General features: G+C 40.4%; 1 protein-coding gene across 2 annotated transcripts in view; it reads left to right on the top strand.

Moving 5' to 3' along the window:
• The window catches only part of MFHAS1 (multifunctional ROCO family signaling regulator 1), a 69,282-nt gene extending 60,199 nt beyond the window's left edge, over positions 1-9,083 (top strand). The window contains exons 3-4 of one of the 2 annotated variants that reach the window (XR_002124951.1): positions 1,577-1,687; positions 6,353-9,083. Coding sequence is in view for 1 of the 2 variants with exons in the window: in XM_019651010.1 (XP_019506555.1) it covers positions 6,353-6,386 (34 nt within the window). In the remaining variant the exon portion in view is untranslated. The remainder of the gene's footprint in view (positions 1-1,576; positions 1,688-6,352) is intronic. The other variant, XM_019651010.1, reaches the window with a different exon arrangement.
• Positions 9,084-23,379: the final 14,296 nt, after the last annotated feature.

The following is a 23,379-nucleotide window of genomic DNA, read 5'->3' on the forward strand; positions in this document are numbered from 1 at the left end:
TTCCCCTATTTATCCTTCCCTCTCCACTTAACCCCTGGCAACCACTGGCCTTTTTTTTTTATAGCTTTATTGAGGTAATAATTGACAAATAATAGGTATTTATAGTGTACATCATAGTGATTTGCTACCCATATATTGGGTTGTCAAAAAAGTCATGACGCATTTTTTCAACGAAAAACAGGAAAAATACATCATGATTTTTCCAACAACCAATACATTGTGAAAAGACTCCCACCACCTAATTAATTAACACAGCTGTCACCGCATACATTTATCCTTCAGAACTCCTGAATGGCAGCCTGACCAATCCCCAGACATTACAGGGGTGCTGAGCCTTAGACATTAGGAGTCATAAGGGGCAAAAATATACATTCAGTGGGAAGAGTAAGAAGCAAGTAGAAGGATCATTTTTAAATTTTTAAAAAAAATTTTAGTTTGTGAATTCCTGTTTCCATCCTGTTGCTTTGCAGGGTGAGACACTTAACACTCCAATTCAGAAGGGAAGTGAGAACTTCTCTGGGCTAGCATTTCATTTTTAGGTACCCTATGGGATGTTTCTCTTTCTCATTTCCAAAGAGGCTCAGACCAAACCTACCTCTACCAACTAAAGCATATATTCTGATAAACTGCCAGGTAACCCAATTTATTTTCATTTAAAAGAGAGAATTCAACACGCTAGCATATGAAAATGTTTTACCTTAAGGCTTACTGGAATGCAACCCGCATTCCTCCATGTGGCTTCTTAATGGACTGATCTTTGACCACACAGGAAACGGAAATATATCATTTTTATTTCCTGACAGTTGCCATTTCTCTTGTGGAGGGACCATGTCTGTCTGCACTGCATCATATGTGGGGCAGTGGGACTGAAAAAGGAACTTAATTCTGATTTTGACAGGTCATGTGTTAGAGAATTAGAAAACGTGAACTGATTTGAAAATTGTTGAGCTAAGCCTTCTTTTCCAGAAAGTACTACCAGTAATAAAAGGCGAGGCTGAATCACTGCATTTCAGAACTACCATTTAAATTTGGGTCATTGGGTATATACTGTAGTGTTCCCATTCATGTAGAATCCCAGTAAAATTCCAGTTATGTATTGTTACAAGTATTCTCAAAAATATAATGATTGCTTTGCATAGGGATTTAGGCAGTTCCATTGTTAGAACATAAGAATATTTAAGACCGATTGAAATACCGTTTTATAAAAAGTAGGATGAAGACTCTGTGGCCTTTATCTCACCAAATAAACAGGCAAATTATATTTAACTGCACTCAGATTAGTTAATACAGACTTGATAAAATTTGTTTTTTAAAAAAGTAATGGAGCAAGGTGAATTTGGAGTTATCACAATGGGGAATTTTTCACTGACTACAGAACTTTAAAACGTGGAGGGTGGGGAAGGCTACCCGTGGAGTTTGCCATGGGGTATAGCACGTTGATGTGTTTTGTTCTTTGCAAAGAGTGAGGCAGCTTATTGTCTTGCAGCTTTTACCGGTGAGGAGGAATAGTGTTTCTTTGATTATTTAGTCTCCCATCAGCCACATTGATACTGGAATTTGTTCCTTCTCTGCTTAGGTATCTCCATACTTTCTTGGAAAATTAAGTGGAAGGGATAGTGCTTCTTCCCCTTATGCCATCACTTTTACTGTACCCAATCTGTGACTTTAGGAGCACCAATTTTTAAGGGTAAGTCTCTGGGAAGCAGAGAGGGTTTCTTAAATAGATAAGGGCTTCCTAAGGACTTGGAGAGTTTAGGGGGGGAAAGTGGGGTGGGGTTTGGGCTGAAGGATTCTATAGAAGAGGATATTTTAAGGTGATAAATCTTTTACTTACCCAGAATCAAGACACTTTTGGGAATTAAGAATAAGGAAACTGTTTGATTCTTTCACCTAATTTACTCTAATATTGCATATATCAGTAGTCAGATCTTTGTTGGGGAAAAAAACCTATCTAAAAAAAATTTACTGGAATATTATGCAAGAATATAACATCAGAGAAAGCTCAAGTTGATTAGCACAGCAAATAGCTTTTTAAAAGCAGTGTTTGTGTTTATTTTCTCATAGCAGTTTGATGGGCTCTGGAGTTAACTTCCTGAGTTTGAATCTTTCCAATTTGTTAATGCTGTGAGGTAGACATCTGTCAGATCCAGGTTACGAAGCGCTAGTCTCATGGGGTTATTGTGAGTATTGAGAGACAATTACAGGGAAAATGTTAACATTATTCCTTACGCGGAGTAAATAGCGCTCAGTAAATTCGGTTGCTATTATTTCACTAGGAAGTATTAGTGGTGTACACTGTGGATGGCATATAAAGGTAATAATAAAAAACAAAGTTTCAACATGCAAATATAGATACTTGAGTAAAATCCACCCCCTGACTTATTAGCAATGTTCAACTTATAGAGGGGCCTGCCCAAGGTGGGTACAAGTGAGTGCTGGGTAGGTAAGTAAAAGTGGCAGCTCACCTTCCCCTCCGCCACCTTGAAGGGGGTCAAGGTGGAGCACATGAAGGCTGTTGATGAGGCCACCTGCGGTTACTCAGTAAACATTGCCCCCTCCCCATCCTCATGAGATAAAACACTCATCTCTTTATCTCATAAATCCTTTCATATAGTCACAGATGCCTCCTATGCCTGGATAGACTCCTCAGAGCGAAGCCCTCTGACTCATTTGCTCCTCCCAACAACCCTGTAAGTCCCATAGGGCTGGGAACACTGAGTCCCAGGCCAGTCATGTTCCCACAGTCAGTTACCGAAGGCACAGCTGGGCCTGAAATTCACCTCGTGGCTCCTGGGCTAAGTGCTATTTTCACAGCAAGTTCTTAACTTGCACATCTGTTTTAAAATAGGAAGTAGTAATAGAACGTTGGAGGTACAGCAAGGCCAAACAGATCAGGAAACAACTGCCATTGAAAAGATAGTTTATTACTCACATTTCCTTAGAGGAGGGGCATGCCGTGCCCTAGGAGGCTACACTGGGAAACACTGGTCATTGAGACAGAGAAGGAAAGAGAGGAACTGTGGGCAAGAGCCTGTATTGTGGTTTCTGTGGGAGGGTAGGGGCAAGCAGGGTGAACGTACGGGCTTAGGACTGGCCGGTTTGAATAGTTTCAGTGGGCTGTCAGGCATAGGGACTGTCTCTGGATATCTGGTAGCAGGTCCTTGGGGGCATTTGTTTAGGGCAGGTGAAGTGGCCCCGAGTGTGAGAGCCAGTAAAGGGGGTGGTTGGGGTGTGGGCCCTGGATCATGTGGTTTGCTTTTGAGAAACAGAGTCACATTTGAGTTATTATTATCTCTAGGAGCTAGCTAATGCTGGGAGAGGCAGTCCATCCAGGTCAGCAGGGCCCCAGATGTCAAAGCATCAGAATACAGAAAATAAAAGATCTGGTTAATACGACATGGTTTGACTTCAGTTTCAGCCTAGGCTTATAAATACCTTGAATAATATTGCTGCATCCCAGACATGCATGTTCAGTAACCTGAGAGGATTCTGGGTGTGAGCCCCCAAGCTGACCTCTCCCTTGATTGAGCTCCAGGCCTCCATTTCTAGCACTGTACACGGCAGCCACCTTGGAAGTCCTGTAGACTTCATAGGTGTGAATTATTGTCTTCCTCTCACAAAGCTCTTCATCAGCCTGTGCTTTGTACCCCTCTGTGCAGCTAGGAATCTGTCATCTTCAACACTTGCCCTTTTCTACATATGCAGTCTTCCACTGAGACCTGTTAGCCTGTCTTATCGGTGTGTCTTGACTTGAGTGAATTCGGCCTTTTAACTTTCTCTTCGGCCCATGTTTTTGTGTAGGCCCACCAGTCTCTGTCAAGATCCCTGGGGTTGAATCTCAACTGGCCTCCTATTTATTCTGTAGTCTTTTTGTCCTTCAAACCAATATTATCTTTCAACGTCAGACCCTGTCATTTCTCCCCCTACTTAAAAGCCTTGAGTGGCTTCCTAGTGATAATAGTCTCAAGTTCTAAATCCTGGGCATGACTCACAATCAGACCCCAGCCACCCTGCTAATGTACGTGACACTCCCTTACTGTGGAAAGGGTCAGCCATACTGTACCCCTGGCTGGCTCTCAGCCCTTAGCTGGCGGCCACCCCTTCTCTCCTACCAGATGAAGGCTCATCGTCCCTAAGGCCAAGGTCATGTGCCATCCTGAGAAGCCATCCCATCTAACTATAATCAGTCACTCTTTTCTTCACATCTCCTCAATACTTCTTACACACCTCCATTATAGTAATGAACTCATAGTAGCCTGGCTGTTTTTTACCTGTGACTTTTTCATCACGTCTTACTCATCATTCATTCAGCAGATCTTTGTTGAGTATTTGCCCTCTAGTAGGCATTGTGTCAGGTGTCGAGGATGGAAAAATACCTAAGACAGAATCTAATAGCCTCGTTGGGGAGAATGGGGATCAAAGATATAACCGGACAATCTTGTGAGTGTCTAATTACAAGTAAAATATGATACCTGCTGTGATAAGTGTATCAACGAAGCTCTGTAGGCACAGAAGAAAGAACTCTGCCAGCCAGAAATGGGAAAAGTTCTAGGAACTTGAGGTGGATCTTGACTGATAGGGACATGTCTATGAGATGGGGAGGCAGGGAGAGGTTGGGAAAGGTCGGTGATTTGATGGATATTTATTATTTATTTATTTATTTATTTATTTATTATTAGTTTCAGGTGTACAAAACAATGCAATAGTTATCCTTTTTACCCCTCACAAAGTGACAACCCCCCTCCCCCCATCCACTGCCCCCCCGAACCCCGATATCATACTGATGGATATTTTTTTTCTCTAAGAGCCCAAACATGAAGAGTGGTATTAATGTGGAGAAATGTGCAAACTGGTTTCCCTTTTACTCCCTTCAGCACTGGAATATTCCCTCTAGGTGCCCTTCAGTAGGTATTCCTCTGTTTCTCAGCCTTAGGTGTGGCCCAGGGGAGCAGCCAGACACAAGTGTCTGCATTTCTGATGGTTCGTTAGATTCAGTGAGAAAAACATTTACACAGCACTTCTCCCACGCAAACCCACATCTCACACCACTAAAATTAACTGCTTGGTTGAAACATGTGTTTTCACACTGCCATCCTCTTTGCAGTTAGACGTATTATATTATCACTTGAATTTCAGGCAGTCTTCCAAACTTTCTGTTCTGGGAAGTTTCCTATATCAATAGACCTTCAAAGAGCCCTCATAGTTGAGTACCTAGAAACAGGAAACTACTCTGAGGGCCCCAAATGTTCCTACCTGTTAAGCATGCTTTGGAGTCAGATAAGCCCCGCAAAGGCCTGGCTCTGCAGCTCTCTGGTGCGTACCCTCAGGGAAGTTACTTCACCTCTTGGAACCTTGATTTCCTTCTTAGTAAAAGGCAGGGTGAGATGGGGCTTACCGGGTGGGACGGTGATGAGTCAAGAATTCATGAAATAATTTACTACAGTGAACGATGCTATTCCCAGTGTGTAGTAAGTAACTCATTAGTAAATGGAAGGTGATGTTATTAGTAAATTTTTGGCGATGTTATTACTAATATTATGCTTAGCGGATTCTTACGTAAGCTGGAGAGATGTCTTAGATACTAAATTATCAGCTCCCATAAAATCAAGTAACATTAGGACAGATGGGGTCAAGGAGTGAGGAAAGTGGATCATACGCCCTTCTGTCTTTGTATGTTATATTAAATATTGCTATTATAAAACACTTAAAAACATCACATCGCGTGTCATAGGAAGACTGAAATAAGGGAAGGGGACATTTGAACTTTTTTTCCTCTAACCATTTTTTTCTGACTTGAATACCACGTTTTTAGCTGAAGATGCAGCAGTTTCTTCATTTTATACTCCTCCAACTCCAGATTTTCATTTGGCAGCCTTGCTTACAACACTTTGAGTAAAATCATGCCTTTTCATCCAGATAGACAGCCGTTCTCACTTTTTACTATGGATTCGTACTCCAAGAGGGTTATTTAGTGTGTGTCTATGTGTGTCTGTGTGTGTTTTGTAAAAGGAAGCAGTGTTGTGTTTAGAGTTTGGGGTTCTTAAAAAGAAGTCCAGTTAAGCTGTGAGATTACAGTGGGAAAATAAGTGGTTATATGTAATTGGTGTAGTCCCCTCTTTAAGGCTGACCTTAACATCACAAGTTGAAATGTTTGGCTAGTTTTTTAGTAAAAGGACTCTTTCCTTTGTAGGAATGTTAGTTGCCTGACATTTACATTTTTATAAGGAGTTCTAGAAATAGAAATGAAAATCTGTGCAAAAAAATAGATTTATAGTATCACTTCCTGTTCTTATAATTGAGAGTATCGTTACCTTTTGTCATTTCTGTGCTTTCTTCTCATCTACCCCTATAGGAAGAACGTTGGCGAAAAGCACAGAAACCAGTGACTTTTATGGCTGTGGAATTTCCGTGGAGAAAAGAGAGCATCAGAACTCACCTGGACCATCTTTCGTACCTGGTTAAACCCTCCACACTCCCAAGTGTATTCCATGAACTTGAGTTCACAGGTGTTCGGGGGTGTTTTTCAGCACGCCTGGCCTGCAGATGAGGTGGGGAATGGTGCGGGGAAGGATGGGAGAGAATATGGAGCAAATGTTTTACAACCTGAACCTCAGAACTGTGATCCTCCAAGGAGAGCGCTACTTGAAGAAAAGAAAAAAAAAAAAAAAAGTCGAATGGCTTCTCAGGGATTTTGTTTTCTGTGCACATATAAGCCATAGTTCCAGTACAGGTGGCAGTATTTAGAGCAGATTTCAGTTCTGTTAAATGTGAAAGAGGGATCGACTGACCATTCATTGCTGTTCCATCACTAGTGTAAAATATGTATATGTTTATCTTTATTTTTATAATATGCAAATACATTTAAATTTATACAGTTTGAAGCTTCTAGCGTTAGTTAACACTGGGTGCAATATTCTGCATGAGAACTGTGCCAAGAAGGGGCTGATTTTTTATTTTAGCATACGACCTTTTTTGTTCATTCTTTATTCTTTAAACTTTCTCAGATTAAAAAAAAGAAAATCTATCTGCCCATGAATTAAGTGTTGGTTCGTAAAGGTTGCCAATCATCTGTAAGGACCTTCAGGCAGTGTCCCCTCTCCTTTTAATTGAAGGCCCCTGCCTGTAAGCGTTGAGCAGGACAGTGGGTTTATTCCTTTTCTTTGCCCACATATCATTCATGCCAGGCAGAGTGTCCTTGCTGCAAGCTTTCATGCCACCTGGGGGTTGTTGCTGGGTGAGGCGCTGATGAGGTCTGGTGTTAGGATCCTTCAGTGGAGTGGGGCAGAGGGGCCATCCAGTCCCTGGACAACCTGAGCCTTTCAATAGCTTGAGATAATCAAGAATCAGTTCGGAAACATTCGAAGAACTCTGGTAATGAGTACTTTTTTTTTTTTTCTAGAACAGTCTGTAAAATCTAGCAGAGCACTTTAAAAGCCTCCCACATCTGGCTGTCAGGCCTTAAGATAGTAAATGGCCTAATTGGAGAACATAATCCTACATTGGTTGTTTATTAATACAGAGCCTCTGATTGCCAAGAACTAGCAAAGCTCTTGTTTTAAAATCTCCATGAAGCAAAATGTGAAAAGCAAACCAAACAAATTGCTTTCTCTTCTACTCCTAATTGGGACCAAACAGCATCTGCTGCAATAGTAGCACGTTCTAGTCAAGAATGGAGAGGACTCTGTCTACATCTGCCTCCTAGACATGCTGAGTGAAAACGTGTAAGACTGTTTCTCACCACCAGTGTGAGATAGGAAAAGTGAGTCGGCTAGTATTATTCTTTTGCTTCTTTTATAAAGCACTGACTCTTGGAATGCCACAGTAGTCCAAGTCGCAACATAGTTTTCAAAGAAATAACAAACAAGTAAGTGGCTGCATTGTAGAAAATCACCACCAGTCTATTTTTGTAGAATATTTTGTGCCCCAGGAGTTAACTTCACGAACTCCAGAACCTCCAATCAAACAAGTATGATTTCTTAGGATCATAAAAATCAAGTGGGATCAGACTATTTCTGCATTTTTAAATACTTGAATATGACACCTCAAATTTGAGATTTCATTATCTTTTAGAATACAGTCACAAAATTAATCTGGTTAATCCTTTTGTCACAGTTCTCGTGTGTGTGCGTGTGCGTGGGTGCGTGGGTGTGTAAGTGTAAGCTGAATGCTAACATTTAATTGCTTTATGGATCATTGAATCATTGGGCATAAGAGTTTTTTAATTGGCATGAGACAGTTCCTAAACTGTCAGATTAACTGATTTTGACCAGTCTTTTGAAAAGACTCTAGCTTACTCTCCAGGGGACCATATTAAATGAAAAAAAAAATGCTCCTTTGGGTGACATACCCTGCAAAGTGTGTGCTGTTATTATTAAAGTAAATGCCCAAGTTCTTAATATCTGCTATTTTTTGACAAGTGATGTTTTGTGCTGTCATCTGAACCCTAGAGAAGCAGTGTAAGAAGAAATCTTGGTGTCACATATGTTTAAGCAAAAAGGTCACGGTGATAGAGGGTCATGTGACCGAAAACAGCTCCAGAAAAGCTTGAGAACTTGCCTCAGGGTGAGGGGAGGGTTAGAGATACAGAAAACACTCTGCTCTACAGGAATTTTCGCTGTCTATGCAGGAAAGTCCGTTTCTTCTTTCGACACCTGGGAAGACTCAGCCAGCCGAGGCTGACAGGCAATTCACTAAGCACAAGGGGAGTCTTCCAGCCAAGTAGTCCCTGGCCTCGCAAAAACAACAAAAAAAAACACCCTTGACGTTTGTTATGGTTTTCATTCCTGTAACTTGTGGTATCAAAACCACTTCCTGGAATTGTAAAAGTGCTACCAGAATACATGTTTTTCCCCTTCCAAGAAAAAAAATGACAGTGCTCAGATTTGACAGTTGTGCTGTGAACTCTTCTGAATGAATAAAATGGAAAGGGTTTGGTGTCACTCCTGATGGGGTGTGTTTTATTTTTCACGCCAGAGTTTGTGAATTGTAATTGCGATTTCCCATTGAATTGTCATAACCGGGCAGAAAAATTAAAAAAAAAAAATCGAAAAAGTTCAATAAAGATGCCAATGGTGAAACAGTTATATTACCAGAGTTTAGTTATTTCTGTTTGATTTTTTTTTGTAGTTTCAATTTTATCAGTTAATGAATAACTATTGTATATTTTTAGTTAAGTCACTTTCAAGATATGGGAGGTGGGTGGTGGCAGCTCTGTTGGGGATTTAGTCCCCAAGAAGAAAGCTGAAGAGGTCTGTTTAAAACTCTGCCTGTTTTCAGGCTGGAGATTCAACTCTTGAATATCAGCCCTGGTCTCTTAAATCGAATCCTTTTTTTTTATGATCTGCTAGACTCCTAAATCCAAGCTTATGGATTTATGATAGGTCTGCAAGTTTCCTTTCCCTGATCTCTCTTTTAAGGGCTCTTGGCAGAAGTCCTTGCCACTGCTTTGTAACTATTGTCCAGGGGTTGTCTATATCCTCAGGCTGAAAGACTGACCCTCAAGGACCTGGGTCAGAGGTTCTATTCTCCCTGTTTTTTGTTTTTATTTTCTGTTTTAAGGACAGTTGAGAAGATAAGGAAAGGTAAAGAATGTGGCTGCTTCATGCAGAAGCCACAGCCTCTAGGGAAGGACCAAGAACAGAAAAGCCCCTCTTTTTGAGATGCTGGGGTACTGGGGGCGCAAGGAAGAAAGGACCCTCTTGGCCAAGAGGGCCTCACTGAGAAGGTAGGTGATGCACTAGTGCTCTGAATCCAAGCGTACCCTGCCAATGGAAAATCTGAACCCATGTAATGGTCAGAATTTTTGAAAGAATAGCACAAACTGGCTTGCTTGTACGGCTCCGTCCAGGTGAGGCCAAGCGCCCAGTCCTGCGGCCCCTCCTGGTGATCAGCGCAGGGGGAGCAGAAGTCATCGCTTTGGGCCTGCTGTGTCTTTACCAAAAACCTTGGAGCTCTTTAAACTGGGTGAGCAGATGTCCATGGTGACACTTAGAAGTGCCTGGCTCAATACATGTATCACTCTCTCCCAACCCTGTTTCTCCTACTTAATTGTGAGCTTTTGAAATATATTCCAGGCTCACTTTGAATATACAGGCAGTTGCTCACTCAGGTGCTGAACTCCAAAGCCCAGGGTTTCCTTTGCCCATGCCCATGTATGTCACCCATTGGTACTTGGAACCAGGAGGGACCACTCCTGGTAGAACTTGCCACTGTTGGCACTGAGCAGGGAGGGGACATGCTTACTGGAAGAGGTTTTATAAAGCAGATGAACCTTTGAAGTTAATCTGAGTTGGATGGCTTGAGAAAACCTGGTAACAGAAGCCCTATTTGAATATTTAAGCACAAGGAAGAAATATCTTCTTCATCTTTATATACAAGAAATGTTTTTAAATGAAATGAATTTTATTCGAAACACTGAGACTGAGTGTTTCCCAAACTGCTCCATGAAACATTCATGTCTCCTAAAATATTAATACTTGTTCCTCTATAAGAGGCATCTGAGATCAAGGAAGTTTGAGAAATGCTGCATTAAAGCTTAGGAAAGTTTTTGCTGCAGAACTCGGAACCTTTTAGATGTTGATATATTGGGTTGTCGGAAAAGTCATGACACATTTTTGCAACAAAAAACAGAAAATGTACGTCATGACTTTTCTGACTACCCAATAAATCGTGAGTATCCAAAAGGGGATCAAGTGTGCAGCATTTCCACGTGGATCAGAGTGTGGACGTCCTCCCAAGAGTTGTCTGTGGACGTCCTCTGAGACCAGCATTCCCAAAGTACAGGTGATGCCCTGCAGTGCAGCCTGAGAGTCAGGCATAGCATCAGATGATGAAGAATCACTTACTTCTCTCTGCAGGCCTTTTACGTTACCAGGAGGCAGGATGGCAGGGCAGTTAAGAATATTTACTCCAGACTGCCTCCATTTGAATCCTGGCTCTGTCACCTGTTTACTTTGTGCCTCAGTTTCCACAGTATAAAATGGAGAAAATCTACTTTATACAGTTGTTTTGAATATTAAATGAGATACTCCTGGTAAAGTGCTCATGACAGTGCCTAGCACCGGTAAGTACTAGTCAAATGCAGCTAATCTTATTCTATTTCCTTGCATAGTTCTCTTTTTTACTTAGAAAGCCTCAAGCTCTGAGTCCTTAACAATATCTAGCTACAATTTTTAACAATTTTTGTTCTCATCATACATGCTAATTGGTTATTTGCACTAGCGATAAGACATTTGCTTTAAAAATGAATGCATTTGGGGGCCGTCTGAGTGGCTTAGTTGGTTAAGACCTTGCTCAAGAGTGCGAGCTCTGAGCAACAGGGTCGCCGTTTCGATTCCTGGCCCGAGCTGAACTGCCACTGAGCTGCCAACAGGTGGCAGGATGGCTCAGCTAAATTAAAAAAAATAAAGAGAAAAAATAAAAAATAAAAATCAATGCATTTAGGGCTGGCCGAGTGGTTCAGTTGGTTAAGAGCTTGCTCAAGAGTGCGAGCTCTGAGCAACAGGGTCGCCGTTTCGATTCCTGGCCCGAGCTGAACTGCCGCTGAGCTGTCAACCAGTGGAAGGATGGCTCAGCTTTAAAAAAAAAAAAAAAAGAATGCATTTAGAGTGAAATCCTTAAAATGTATTACAAAGAAAAGTATTAAGTGAATAAGTGGAGGAGGTACACAGAGAAAAAAATGGAGACTATATGGCATAAATTGTGAAAATGATATGTGAATGTCTGGGTAATAATGGAGGTACATACTCTAATGCAACTTACAGAGAGACCAAGTGGTTTCCCTATAAGCCTAAAAGACCCCAAATATTTTAAAGCTACTTCCCCCAGTCCTAAAATTTCTGCCAGAAAAATGTATTGGAAGATTACAAAAAAAGTATTATATTACTAGGAAATGATTTTTTTTCTTACATTCGAAATTTAAAATGTTCCACATTCTTAAATGTTGTCTTGGTGCAACCTTAGACTTTTCATATAAATGCAATTCTGAAATTTTAATGGAAAAGCTGATTTGATTTGTGAAGATTTTAATTTTTTGGAAGACCCTTCTAGATATAACACATTTTCTCTGAATCTTTTACTGAAGCCAGACTGAAACAGTGAACTCATGTTTCACTCATCAGAAATAAAAGCAAAATCTCACTAACCTCTTTGGTCCACATAGAACAAAACAAACAGTTTGGATTTATTTTACAGTCACTCAGTACTTGAGGAATCATGGCATGACATTAAGTTGGGCATGGGCCACGTGCCCGGGGTGTGCCAAGGGGTTGATGTCATGCCCAACAAACTTGAGATACACTTACTCTTTCTTATTTCCAAAAGCATGCCAAGATGGCAGATGCGAGGACTTCCAGAGTGATGGAGTAAAGAGCTCAGTGAAAAGTCACCCCAACGGAACAAAATAGGGACAAATCATTTTTGAAAAAAACAAAACCACAATCATTTAAAATCTCTGGAAATTGTCCTAAGGATATTGGCAATGGAGAAAATTGAGTGAATATAAGATCATCCCAGTCTGACATTTGACCCATGCCCTCCTCCCCCATGTCCTCCATTTGATCCGTAACCCCTCCTCCCCAACAGCTTCATGTTCCAGAAATGCTGCCATGGGTCCTCTTACTCTGGGCAGAGGTGGCCAAGACGATGAAGATTCTCTCTCCCCTCGGCTCCCTGTTTCAACTTGGGAGGGACAGGCTGCTAGTACTTCTATCCTTCCCAGCTCTTTATGGCAGAAGCTCTATTCTAGGCAAGAGTGGCTGAGAGGACTAGAACCTCCTTCCACTTCCAGGCCAAAGCTCTACCACAGGCAGGGTTGGCTTGATCACCCCTGCCCCAACTCTCAAATAGGGTGGACATTCCACCCCAGGAGAAGCAAGCCAAGAAGACCAAGGGCACCACTTCTTCCTCCCTCAGTGCCCACTTGTAGAGCAGGGGTCTCATCCTTAGAAAACGGGGCTCCCCACCCACAGTTGCAGTGCAGGGGCATGGTGGTTTGGTCCAGAGGAAAGGCAGACCATAAGGATGAAGAGCTCCACAGCTCTGCCTGAGGAGAATGGGCGTTATTTGGAACAGAGCCTGGAGAACTGCATGCCTAAGGGTGTTGTCAAAATAATGGGAATCTCGGTGGAGAGCAATTGAGGAGGCTGGTCGCCCTGTGAGGCAAGTCAAACAGAGTAGTCGGAAGTTAATAGAACCAGGGAAAGAGCCAAGAAGAACCCTCCTGGGATCACAGTCAATCCTGGGGGTGCTCCCCTCTGCACCCACTCGAGTATTCAGAGCAGAACACAGGGCATACTTAAAAGCATCCATATGACACACACACAGAACCCTCATCACAGGGCAGAAGCCTCACAGACACAGGGGCTCAAACACAACCTGTAAGCAGACGCTGAACAGTAAGCTCCCCCCACCCAGAAGCTACTCCTAGGAAGTCAGGCTAGTAACTAAAATCTCACTCATTCCTAGCACCCTGGGAGACTGCATGTCCAAGGCTCGGCCCTCTCAAGAGCGATCAGAGAGGGAACTCCAAGCTGCTAGTCCCTGGCTGAATGTAGAGCCAAAAAAAGTGTAAATTCCCTGAACTGTGATAGCAACCTACAAGGTGAGCACACACCTCACAATAGAGTTTAAAAATGCAACTGACAAAGGGGGCTTAAGCACAACTTTTCAGTAATAAGTGAGTTATACAGAGCCAGGGGCAACCCCTAGATAGCTAGGCTAAAACATAAAAATAAGGGAGAAAATCAATATGGACATCAAAGAGCCTCCAAAAAAAGAAATTATGTAGGTAATGATAAAAACTATATTAATCCCATGTGTCTCCTTCTCTGGACTGATTTAAAACAACTGCATAAAACAATGTGTATGTAATATGTATTGTTGGACCTGTAAAAGAGAAATGTAATGTATTTGACAATAAGAACACTAAGGAGGTGAGTGGAACTGCATTGGTATAAGGAAATGATGCCATATGGTAATTGAAATCCAAAGGAAGAAATGAAGTGAGCTGAAAGGTTAAAAAAGAAAGCCATTACATAGAACAAATGTTATAGTATTTATATACTTCTTTTTTCTTTGCTTAGCTTCTTTTAAAGATGTGTTATATAAAACAATAATTGTAACAATGTATTGTTTTATAACAAGTAGGTGTCATATATATAACAATAATAGTACAAAAAAAGATAGAGGGAATGGAGTATATAGGAGTAAAATTTCTATGTTTCATTTGGACCTAAGTCTGTATAAATCTGGTCTATTCTAGTAAGTTAAGATGTATATTGTAAGATTTTCAGCACCGCATAAGAAAATAATTCAAAAATATATTTAAGAAATCATTGAAAGAATTAAAATGTTACACTAGAAAATATGCACTTAATGTAAAAGTAGGCAGTGGCAGTAAGGGAGAAATAGAGGAACAAAATGTATGAGCCACGTAGAGAACAAAAATCAATATGGCTAATGTAAATCTAACCACATCATTAATAATGTTAAATGTGAATGGGTTAAACAGTTCAATCCAAAGACAGCGATTATGTGATTGGATTAAAAAAAATATGCTTTCTACAGGAAGTAGGTTTAATTTAAAGATACAAATAGATGGAAACTAATAGGATGAACAAAGGTATGCCAGGCAAAATACAACCATAACCGATCTGGAGTGACTGTACTTCTGTCAGACAAAATAGACATTAAAACCAAAAATGTGACTAGAAATAAAGAAGGACATTTCGTTATGAAAAATGAGGAAGGAAATCAGGAAGGAAAGGAAATTTGGGACATGCACAAAAATAAAGATTCAACGACATAATACTAAATCCCGCATGGGTCAAAGAAGAAAACACAAGAGTAATTAGAAAATATGAAGGAACTGCAAATCAAAACCTCAGCGAGTTACCACTTTGCACCCATAATGGCTATCATAGACAATAAAAAGTGTTAACAAGGATGTGGGGAAATTGGAGCTCTCATACTTTGCTGGTAAAATGGTAAAGACACTTTGACAAAACAGTTTGGCAGTTCTTCAAAATGTTAAAGAAATTGTTACTCATGCTGGGCAATTCCACTCCTCCAATCCAAGACTGTAGTCAAGAGAAATAAAAACACGTCCATCCAAAAACTTGTCAACAAATGTTTATGGCAGCCCAACTCCTAATATCCAAAAAGTGGAAACAACCCAAATGTGCATCTGCTGATGAATGGATAAAAAAACTGTGGTATATTCATACAATGGAATATTATCTGGCAATAAAAAGAAACAAAGTATTGATGCATCCTATCACTTGGAGAAACCTTAAAAACATGATGCTAGGTAGAAGTAGCCAGTCACAGGAGACCACATAGTGCATGTTTCCATTTATATGAAATATCCAGCATAGACACAGATATAGTGTTTTTTAGGGATGGCGTCGAAGGAGAGATAGGGAATGACTGCTAAGGGACACAAGGCATCTTTTAGGGGCGTGTATTAGTCAGGGTTCTCCAGAGAAACAGAGCCAATAGCATACCTCATAAAGAGATTTGTTATAAGAAATTGGCTCATTGATTTTGGCTGACAAGTCCAAACTGCAAAGCTGATGTCCCGGTGTGATATTCTCATTTGGCATGAGAATCTTTCACTGCGGGGAAGGGTCAGCCTTTTGTTCTGTTCAGGCTTGTAACTGATTGGAGGAGGCCCACCCATTTGATGGAGGACAGTCTGCCATTACAAAGCTGCGGGCACAGGCTTCTATGAGAAAGCCTCACAGACCAAAGAGAGATGGAGCCAAACTGAGAATGGAGTGATGAGTCTTTGAAGCAAAGACACAAAACTGACAGGAAAATATTTGGCGGCAGTGAGTTGTGAGGCTGCCCACCACTGGTATGGTGGGATCTGAGGACGTGGAAGGACATAGAGCCAGCAGCTTATGCCCTAATAAAAGCTTTCCACAACGTGTGCCTACTACTTACCGGTCACATTCCTTGGTCAATTGGCCTAAATCTAACAACTCTGTCCCCTTTATAGGCGTACTTGAGCCTATCAGTGCAACCTCATCCAGTTCTAAGGGTAGCACCCTTGCCCACAGCCCCCGTGCCCCTCCGCCAGTCCAGCATCGCTGGTGGAAGTAGACATGGGCACCTGGGTGGCCCGGTATGCAAAAATCGTCCAGGCCAACAAGTGTCCTGCTCTTGGGACTAGAAAGGGCAAAGACCGAGCCAAGCAACAGCAGCAGCAGGGCTGACGCTGTGATATGGAGAGAAGGGTCAGAGTGGCCATCACGGCCCCTTCTGGACCAAAGTTAAAGTGGACCAGAGGCCTGGATGAAGCCAAGGAAGCTGGCAGAAAAACAAGTCAGAGGCCACACCCCTGTGAGTGGGTCGGGACACAATCAGGGTCCCTAGAGCTGCCTCCATTGTTCCAGTCCAAATATATTCTTAAAATAACCCACCTTCCCTGAGCTCCACCCATTGAATGGGATCTCTGCATTTGCACCAAAAATAGGGGTTGCAGCAGACCCCTTTCCTAGGAAGTCCTGCATTCAATTACTGGGCACGCATTGTATGCTGAGTGCTGTTTGGGCACTGGAGATTCAGTACTAGATGATAAGGTTAGATAAGGGCCTCTGTTGAGAGCTGATTTTCTTGTGGTCACAGACCACAATATTCATTACTCTCACTGGATAATTCAGCCCCAGCCCCATGCCCCGCACTTGCACACCCCTAGCCATGTGCCTTTGACGCACACTGTTCAGAGTGGTTCCTCTTCATAGAATTCTCCTTACCTGCTAAAGACTGTCCTCCTTCCAGGCTGAGCTCGAATGCTATTCCTTCCTTGCAGCCCCTCAGAGCCTCTCAGGCAAAATTACTTTCCCTCTTTCTTGTACCAGTTAACACTTCTGCCATCCTGGCTCAGAGTTTAAATTGTTTATACGCCTATCTCACCTTTAGGAACTTGAACCCCTTGGGAACAGGAAAAGGGCCTGACTCCTCCTCTGCGGAGGGCCTATTAACGGAACCTTCTACATGGCCTCCTTGTAATGCATGTTGCTTAGGCTGAATTAAATTCAACCTATGAGGAGCTAGGGAGGGAGAAATGAGGAATTCACCCTTCGCCCTTATTCCCGACTTCTATATCCAAGCATGTACTCGTGAGTCCCTCATTTGTACCGTCTCCCAAACTAAGATTGAAATGGTGATGTGTATGTTAAACTTTAGTCCAGCTGTCTTCTTCCAGATCCAAATCATCCCTAGCTGATGGACAAGCTAGTTTTTTGTTTTTTTTTCAGCCTTGGCACGCGGTCAGCATTATCCAGCGAGGAAGAAGGCATAATGAAATGCTTCCAAGTGCTTTGAACTGACAAAACCGTGTTTATACAATTACATGCAAACCAGCTAATGTGATGGCATTGCTGAGGTTTAATGATGCTGGGGTCAGGAAAGTATGGTTCCCCGGTTACATAGTTCACTGCAGACTGGTTTCCATCTCATCGGGAAAGAATCTTGATTTGGAGCTATTCCTTCAGGCATAAGGAGTCTCCTATAAATAAGGGGCTGGGGAAATGAATTCTTAAATGAATTTTATTTCCTCCTGAGAGGTGCAGATGTAGATAAGTCAGGGGCTGGACTGCACCAGAAAATTCCACTACTTAGGTGCAGATGGCAGCACCATGAAGAATGTGTGTCCAGGCTTCTCTCTCAGCCAGTTCTGCCACGCCCCATTGACCTTGCCACGACTCCATGGACATGGGCCAGAGATGCAGTTAATGTAGTGCTAGAAAGAGCACTGACCTTATAGTCAGAAGACCTGGGGAAAGAGCCAGATAGCCACTAACTAGCCAAGGGATCTCGCTCATGTCACTGGACTTCTTTAGTCCTTAGATTGCTCATCTTTATACTCAGTGATTGCTTAAGGTCCCTTCCACAGTTTGAATTGAATCTGCGCCAGTTCATAAGGCTGTTGTCCCACATCTACAAAATCACTGGAGCTGACCCATCAACATTAGGGCCATTTTTCTAATTGCGCTGATCCACAGACATGTTCTGACCCTGTTCTCCTTGTGACTAACCCTGTGTCTGTCACACAGTGGCCTCAGGTAATGGGATTTGGCTGGGGCTGTGACACTTTTTCTCTTATTCATCCATGGTATTAGGGGAACGGCCTCTAGAACTGCTGCAAAGACGAACAGACAGTTAACAGACTGACTCATGTGGTCACTAACCTTCAACAATTTTATCGCAGTGTTATTTTTAAACTCAAGTGAAAATAACTAAATGTTCAAGTTCTTAGGCGGATGATTGGATGAGTGACACAATTTCTCTGCAAGGGTGACCCCTTATAAAAATGAGGTCATTCAACACAGCTAAAGGGAGTAAATCTGGTTTCACCCGAGATGTTTATACCCTGGGGTGCCTGTAGAACACTGTCCTTGGAACCATGTTTCTAAAACATGGACTGACCAGACTATAATGTGAGACATTTTTGAAGCCGAACTCCCCAGGTGGAATCCAAAACGGAATTGTATTTCACTATTAGGACTGTAAAATAAAGATGCTGAGAGATATGTCCGTAAACCACCTTATTTTTGATGTCTTGTGCCATCTAGTGCTACGAATAGTCCCAAACAATGTGCCTTTCAAGTTTGTCTCTTGCACTCATATGCTGAGGCCATGGCGGTGGAGGTGGGACCACTCTGGGAAGCAGTAAGGAATAGCTGTCAATGTGTCCAAATTTAATCCAACTCTCAGGAATATATCTCAACATCATAGAGAGATGGTCAAAGATATACATATAAGGATGTTTCTAGCAAAAATTTAAAGCAACAAAGAGAACACGATTCAGTTGAAGTGTAAGTATATGGTAGGAAATGTCATTAATGATGCTTCTGAATGTTGGAGAATACACAAAAGCTGTTGCTACATTTTTAAGTAAAAAAGTGAGGTTGCAAGTTTTATATATATTTTCAACATGTGAAGATAAATGCACAGAATGAAGAGTGCCCCTGAGCTGCCAACACACACACACACACACACACACACACACACACACACACACCCCACCACCACCACCACCACCACCACAGGAAAGGCAGGAAAAAGGCAGGAAAACCAACACTTCATGGATGGAAGCTGAGCTCCTATCGTGCACAGCTCTCCCCAATGCAGCCTAATAGCAGGTTTCTCAAGATGAGATGACAGGTTATCATTATCAAATGCAGACTTCCCACCCTCCCAATGAAAAGGCTAAACATGAAAAAAAATCCTATGTGGTCAACTAGGAAGAAAAAAATGACAGTTTCCTGCATAAATATTTTGCTGTATGACTCGTATTGCTGAAGTACCCAGATACGAGATCTGCTCCAAGAAGACCCGTGGCTGCAGCTTTTCAAGATTTGCGGTAAGAATGTTATTTCATCTCAGTTTAGAAGTGTTTTCACTGTTTGGTTCTTCATAATACAAAAAAAAAACCCAAAATGCTAACAGATTACTTTAGATTTGGGAGGACGGGTGATTTTCCCCCCTCCTCCTTTATACCTCACTCTGCTTTCCAAATTACCCAAAATAAGCTTTACCTTGAAATTAAAACGTCATTACAAAACACTGATGGTGCATCCCTTAGATGATCACCCCCTTCCTTACTTGAGATGGCCTTGTCTCCCTGTCCATTATTGCCATTCCTTTGTCCCTGCAGACACACTACAAATGAGAAAATCAAAGCCACAGAATTCACTTCTGCTGGTGATGATTACAAATGTCACTGATAGTATCAGCACAATTAGCCCCTGCAGAGACTCTTCCAAATGTGGGCATGGGAGGAAGAAAAGGACTGATGTTCACAAGGCTGGAAAGGCTAATAAGGCTAATCATGTTGAGTAGAGCCTTTGCTGTGGATGCAGTGACCCCGTTTAATGACTGTTGTATAAGAGCATAATGTAACCAGTGGTTTGCCCAAGCCTGCGATCATAAAGTGCTATAAAGGGCTCCGATGTTATTAAAATAGTAAGGCCACTTACCCAGTGCTTTGTGGATGAGGGTAAAAAAGATGATCACAGTGTTCCCTGGGTAGAAGTCCAGCTGTGTGTAGTCTAAAAGGCGAACAGAATGGCATGAACTTCATTGTCTGCACCCATGCACACTGCACTTTGTCACCTGGGTCAGAGTTTGAGTGTACCAAAAAATCTAACTCTTTAAAAACACCTATAGGATAGATAATTTTGCAGTAACATACTTTCTAATTTATATTTTGTGTAAACTTGATATTTTGCATATTAGGTGGTAGGGGTTAGATCTGCAATATTTAATAAGTCTGTAAAGGTGAAAGTATATCACTACATCATTTTTTTTTGTCTTAAACAATGGTTAAGGAATAAATATGAGAATAGCATACTGAGGAAAAATTCTGGAGTCAAATTCATGCAGATGAAATTATTTGTAAATTTCTCTTTTAATCTGGTGAATTTTACGACCTGCTTCCTTTCTCCTTTCCCTCTCCTTGTCTTGCAGCTGACTGGATTTATCTTCCTCTATATCTGATGAGTGACATTTAGGGATTGGAAAAAAAAGAAAACAAGATGATCAGGAATAACATTGAGAATGCTAGCAGTGCAAATATTTCCCCCAAATTGCTTCATTTGGGCTCAGATGGGTTACAGATATAATTAATTTAAGCCCTCATTGGTGCATTAATTCAGGGCATCAGGGTTGCCTATCCTATTTTCAAAATGTTTATCTTGCGTGGGAGAACTGACTAGCCTGGTAGGACATGGGCTAATGTTTTCTATGTGCGATGCAATGATGAGGTGGAAATCATTATACCTACTTTATGGATAGGAAAACCAGGACAATATAAATAGAAATCTTTATTTTTTAATGGCCATTTATTCATTAGAAATATCACCAAAATGGTCCTGAGAAACATGTTTTAGTACTTGTCGAGGGGAAAGTTTAGATATTTTTTTTCATAGCATACACCTAAATAAATTCCACAGGGGAATTAGGACAGTCAATGTAAAAATTGAAATGGAAGAAACGCTAAGAAAAATAGAGTGAATATTTACTTGTTTTCACAATAGGTTGGATTTTCCTACAAGAGCCATGAAGGAAATCATCACATTTGATTTTATGCATCTTTTAAAAGTTCTGTCCATCTAAAAATACCAGAGACAAAATAAGAGGTAAAAGACAAATTTAAAGAAATATTTGCAACATAAATAAACAGCATACTGTAAAAAGAAACATCAACAGTTAAATTTAGCAAAATGATCAATGAACCCAGACAATTCACACAAGAAAAAATAAAAGTAGCAAGTACACATATAAAATTGTTGGACTGCATTGTTAATAAAATGCCCATTAGAATAATCTTATTATTGTGTATACCAAGCTAACAAAGATTTTTAAAGGTGCAAAATTCCTGTTAATGACTGTGGAGATGTGGTTATACACCTGTACTATTGAAAGTATACGATGGTACAGCTAACCTGCTGAGCAATTGGCTGTAAGTATTGAGGGCCTAAAGGTGCTGTTGTTTCTTTCCTCCTGGTCCACTTGACCATATATCTTTTTGGTTTTACAGTTTTATTGAGGTACAGTTGCATAAAATAAACTGCACATATTTGAAGTGCACAATTTGATAAGTTTAACATACATATACACCCATGAAACTACCATCACTATAAAAAAAATGACCCCCAAATATGTCTGTGTCCCTTTATAAATCCATTCATCTTTCCACCTCCATCCCCAAGCAACCACTACTGTGCTTTCTGTCACTATAGATTGTATTTTTTTAGCATTTATATAAATTAAACAATATAGTGCATCTTCTTATTTGTGGTCTCTATTTCTTCACGCAACATAATTATTGTGAGATTTATCCATGTTGTTGAGGTTATCTAATGAGTTTCTGTTTTTTGCTGAGCAGTATTCCATGGTATGGGTGTACCATCATCTACTTATCCATTCATCTGTCAATTGGCATATAATTGCCCACTCTCTTTTTCTAGACATTTATTATAAGGAAATTGAATCAGAGATTTGTTCAAAAATTTATGTGTAAAGATATACATTACAGCATTATTTACATTATCAAAAAATTAGAAGGTATCTATTTGTCCAACAATAAGAGATACATCAAGCAATTATAGTCAATCCACTCAAAGAAAATGCAACATTTTCAAAATATATTTTAAAAGAATTTTTATCAACTCAGGAAAGCCTACATATATGTTACCTTTTAAAAAGGGGGATACAAAATTCATTATCTGAATTTTGTGAAAAAATCATAGAAGTACCTACTAGAAGAAAGCAAGAGTGAATTCTGTTATAACATGTATGTGAAGAAAGGTTTTCTAATACTCAAAATCAAAATGCAAAAAAAAAAAATTTGCCAAAAAAATGAACAAAATCAAAATACAACTGATAAAATGGGAGAAAATATTTGCAACATCAGATAAAGGGATATTTAATTAATTGAAGGAAGCCCAAAAACTAGATAGAAAAAAAGGATAAAAAATACTAAGAAACAATTCATTTAAAAAATCTAAAAATAGTCTGAACATGTAAAAAATGTTCAATCCCACTCATAATTAGGAAAATTCAAATTACAACTTAACTGAGATGCTATTTCTCACTTGTCAGATTGATGAAAATTAAAAAGTATGACAACACATTCTGTTAGAGAAATTGTGGGAAATAGGCATTCTCATACATTGCTGCGAATGGAAATTGGTACAGAATCTTTGGAGGCAATTTTGGCAATAAATAATAACTACAGCTACCTTTTGACCCAGCAATTCAACTTCAAAGAATTTACTCTAAAGATACAACTCTAGGAGAACAAAAATACATACACACAAGGTTATTCATTGCATCATCATTTGTACTTTCAAAATATTGGAAATAACCTAAGTACCTATGGATAAGAGAAGTTGAGTAAATTATGGTATAGCCACACAGTGGAATACTATGCAGCTATAAAAAACAGTGAAGAAGGTCTTAGTATAAACTAATATGGAATGATTTTTTCAGGATATATTGTTAAATGAAAAAGCAAAGGAGTATCTGTTTTATACTACTTTTTGTGTGTCAAAGAAGTGGAGAAATAAAATATTCACATATTTGCTTATCTATGCAAAAAGAACCACAGGAAGAATAGACCAGAAATAAATGAGATTGGTCACCTTCAGGGTAGGTGGATCAGAACAGGGTAAAACAGTTGTGAGGAGTGGCACTTTCTTCAGTAAGCTTTTTATGTAGTTTTGACTTGTAAAACCATTTTTATATTTCACATACTCAAAGAATAAATGTTTTAAAAACACATTAATCAATAAATAGAATCAGTGAGGATGTGGGATGAAAACTGCAAATTGAACATGAACAGAAATAAATAATCCTAATAGTATTTAA

This window comes from Hipposideros armiger, unplaced genomic scaffold, assembly GCF_001890085.2.
Source record: "Hipposideros armiger isolate ML-2016 unplaced genomic scaffold, ASM189008v1 scaffold_151, whole genome shotgun sequence".
NCBI classification, from domain to species: domain Eukaryota; kingdom Metazoa; phylum Chordata; class Mammalia; order Chiroptera; family Hipposideridae; genus Hipposideros; species Hipposideros armiger.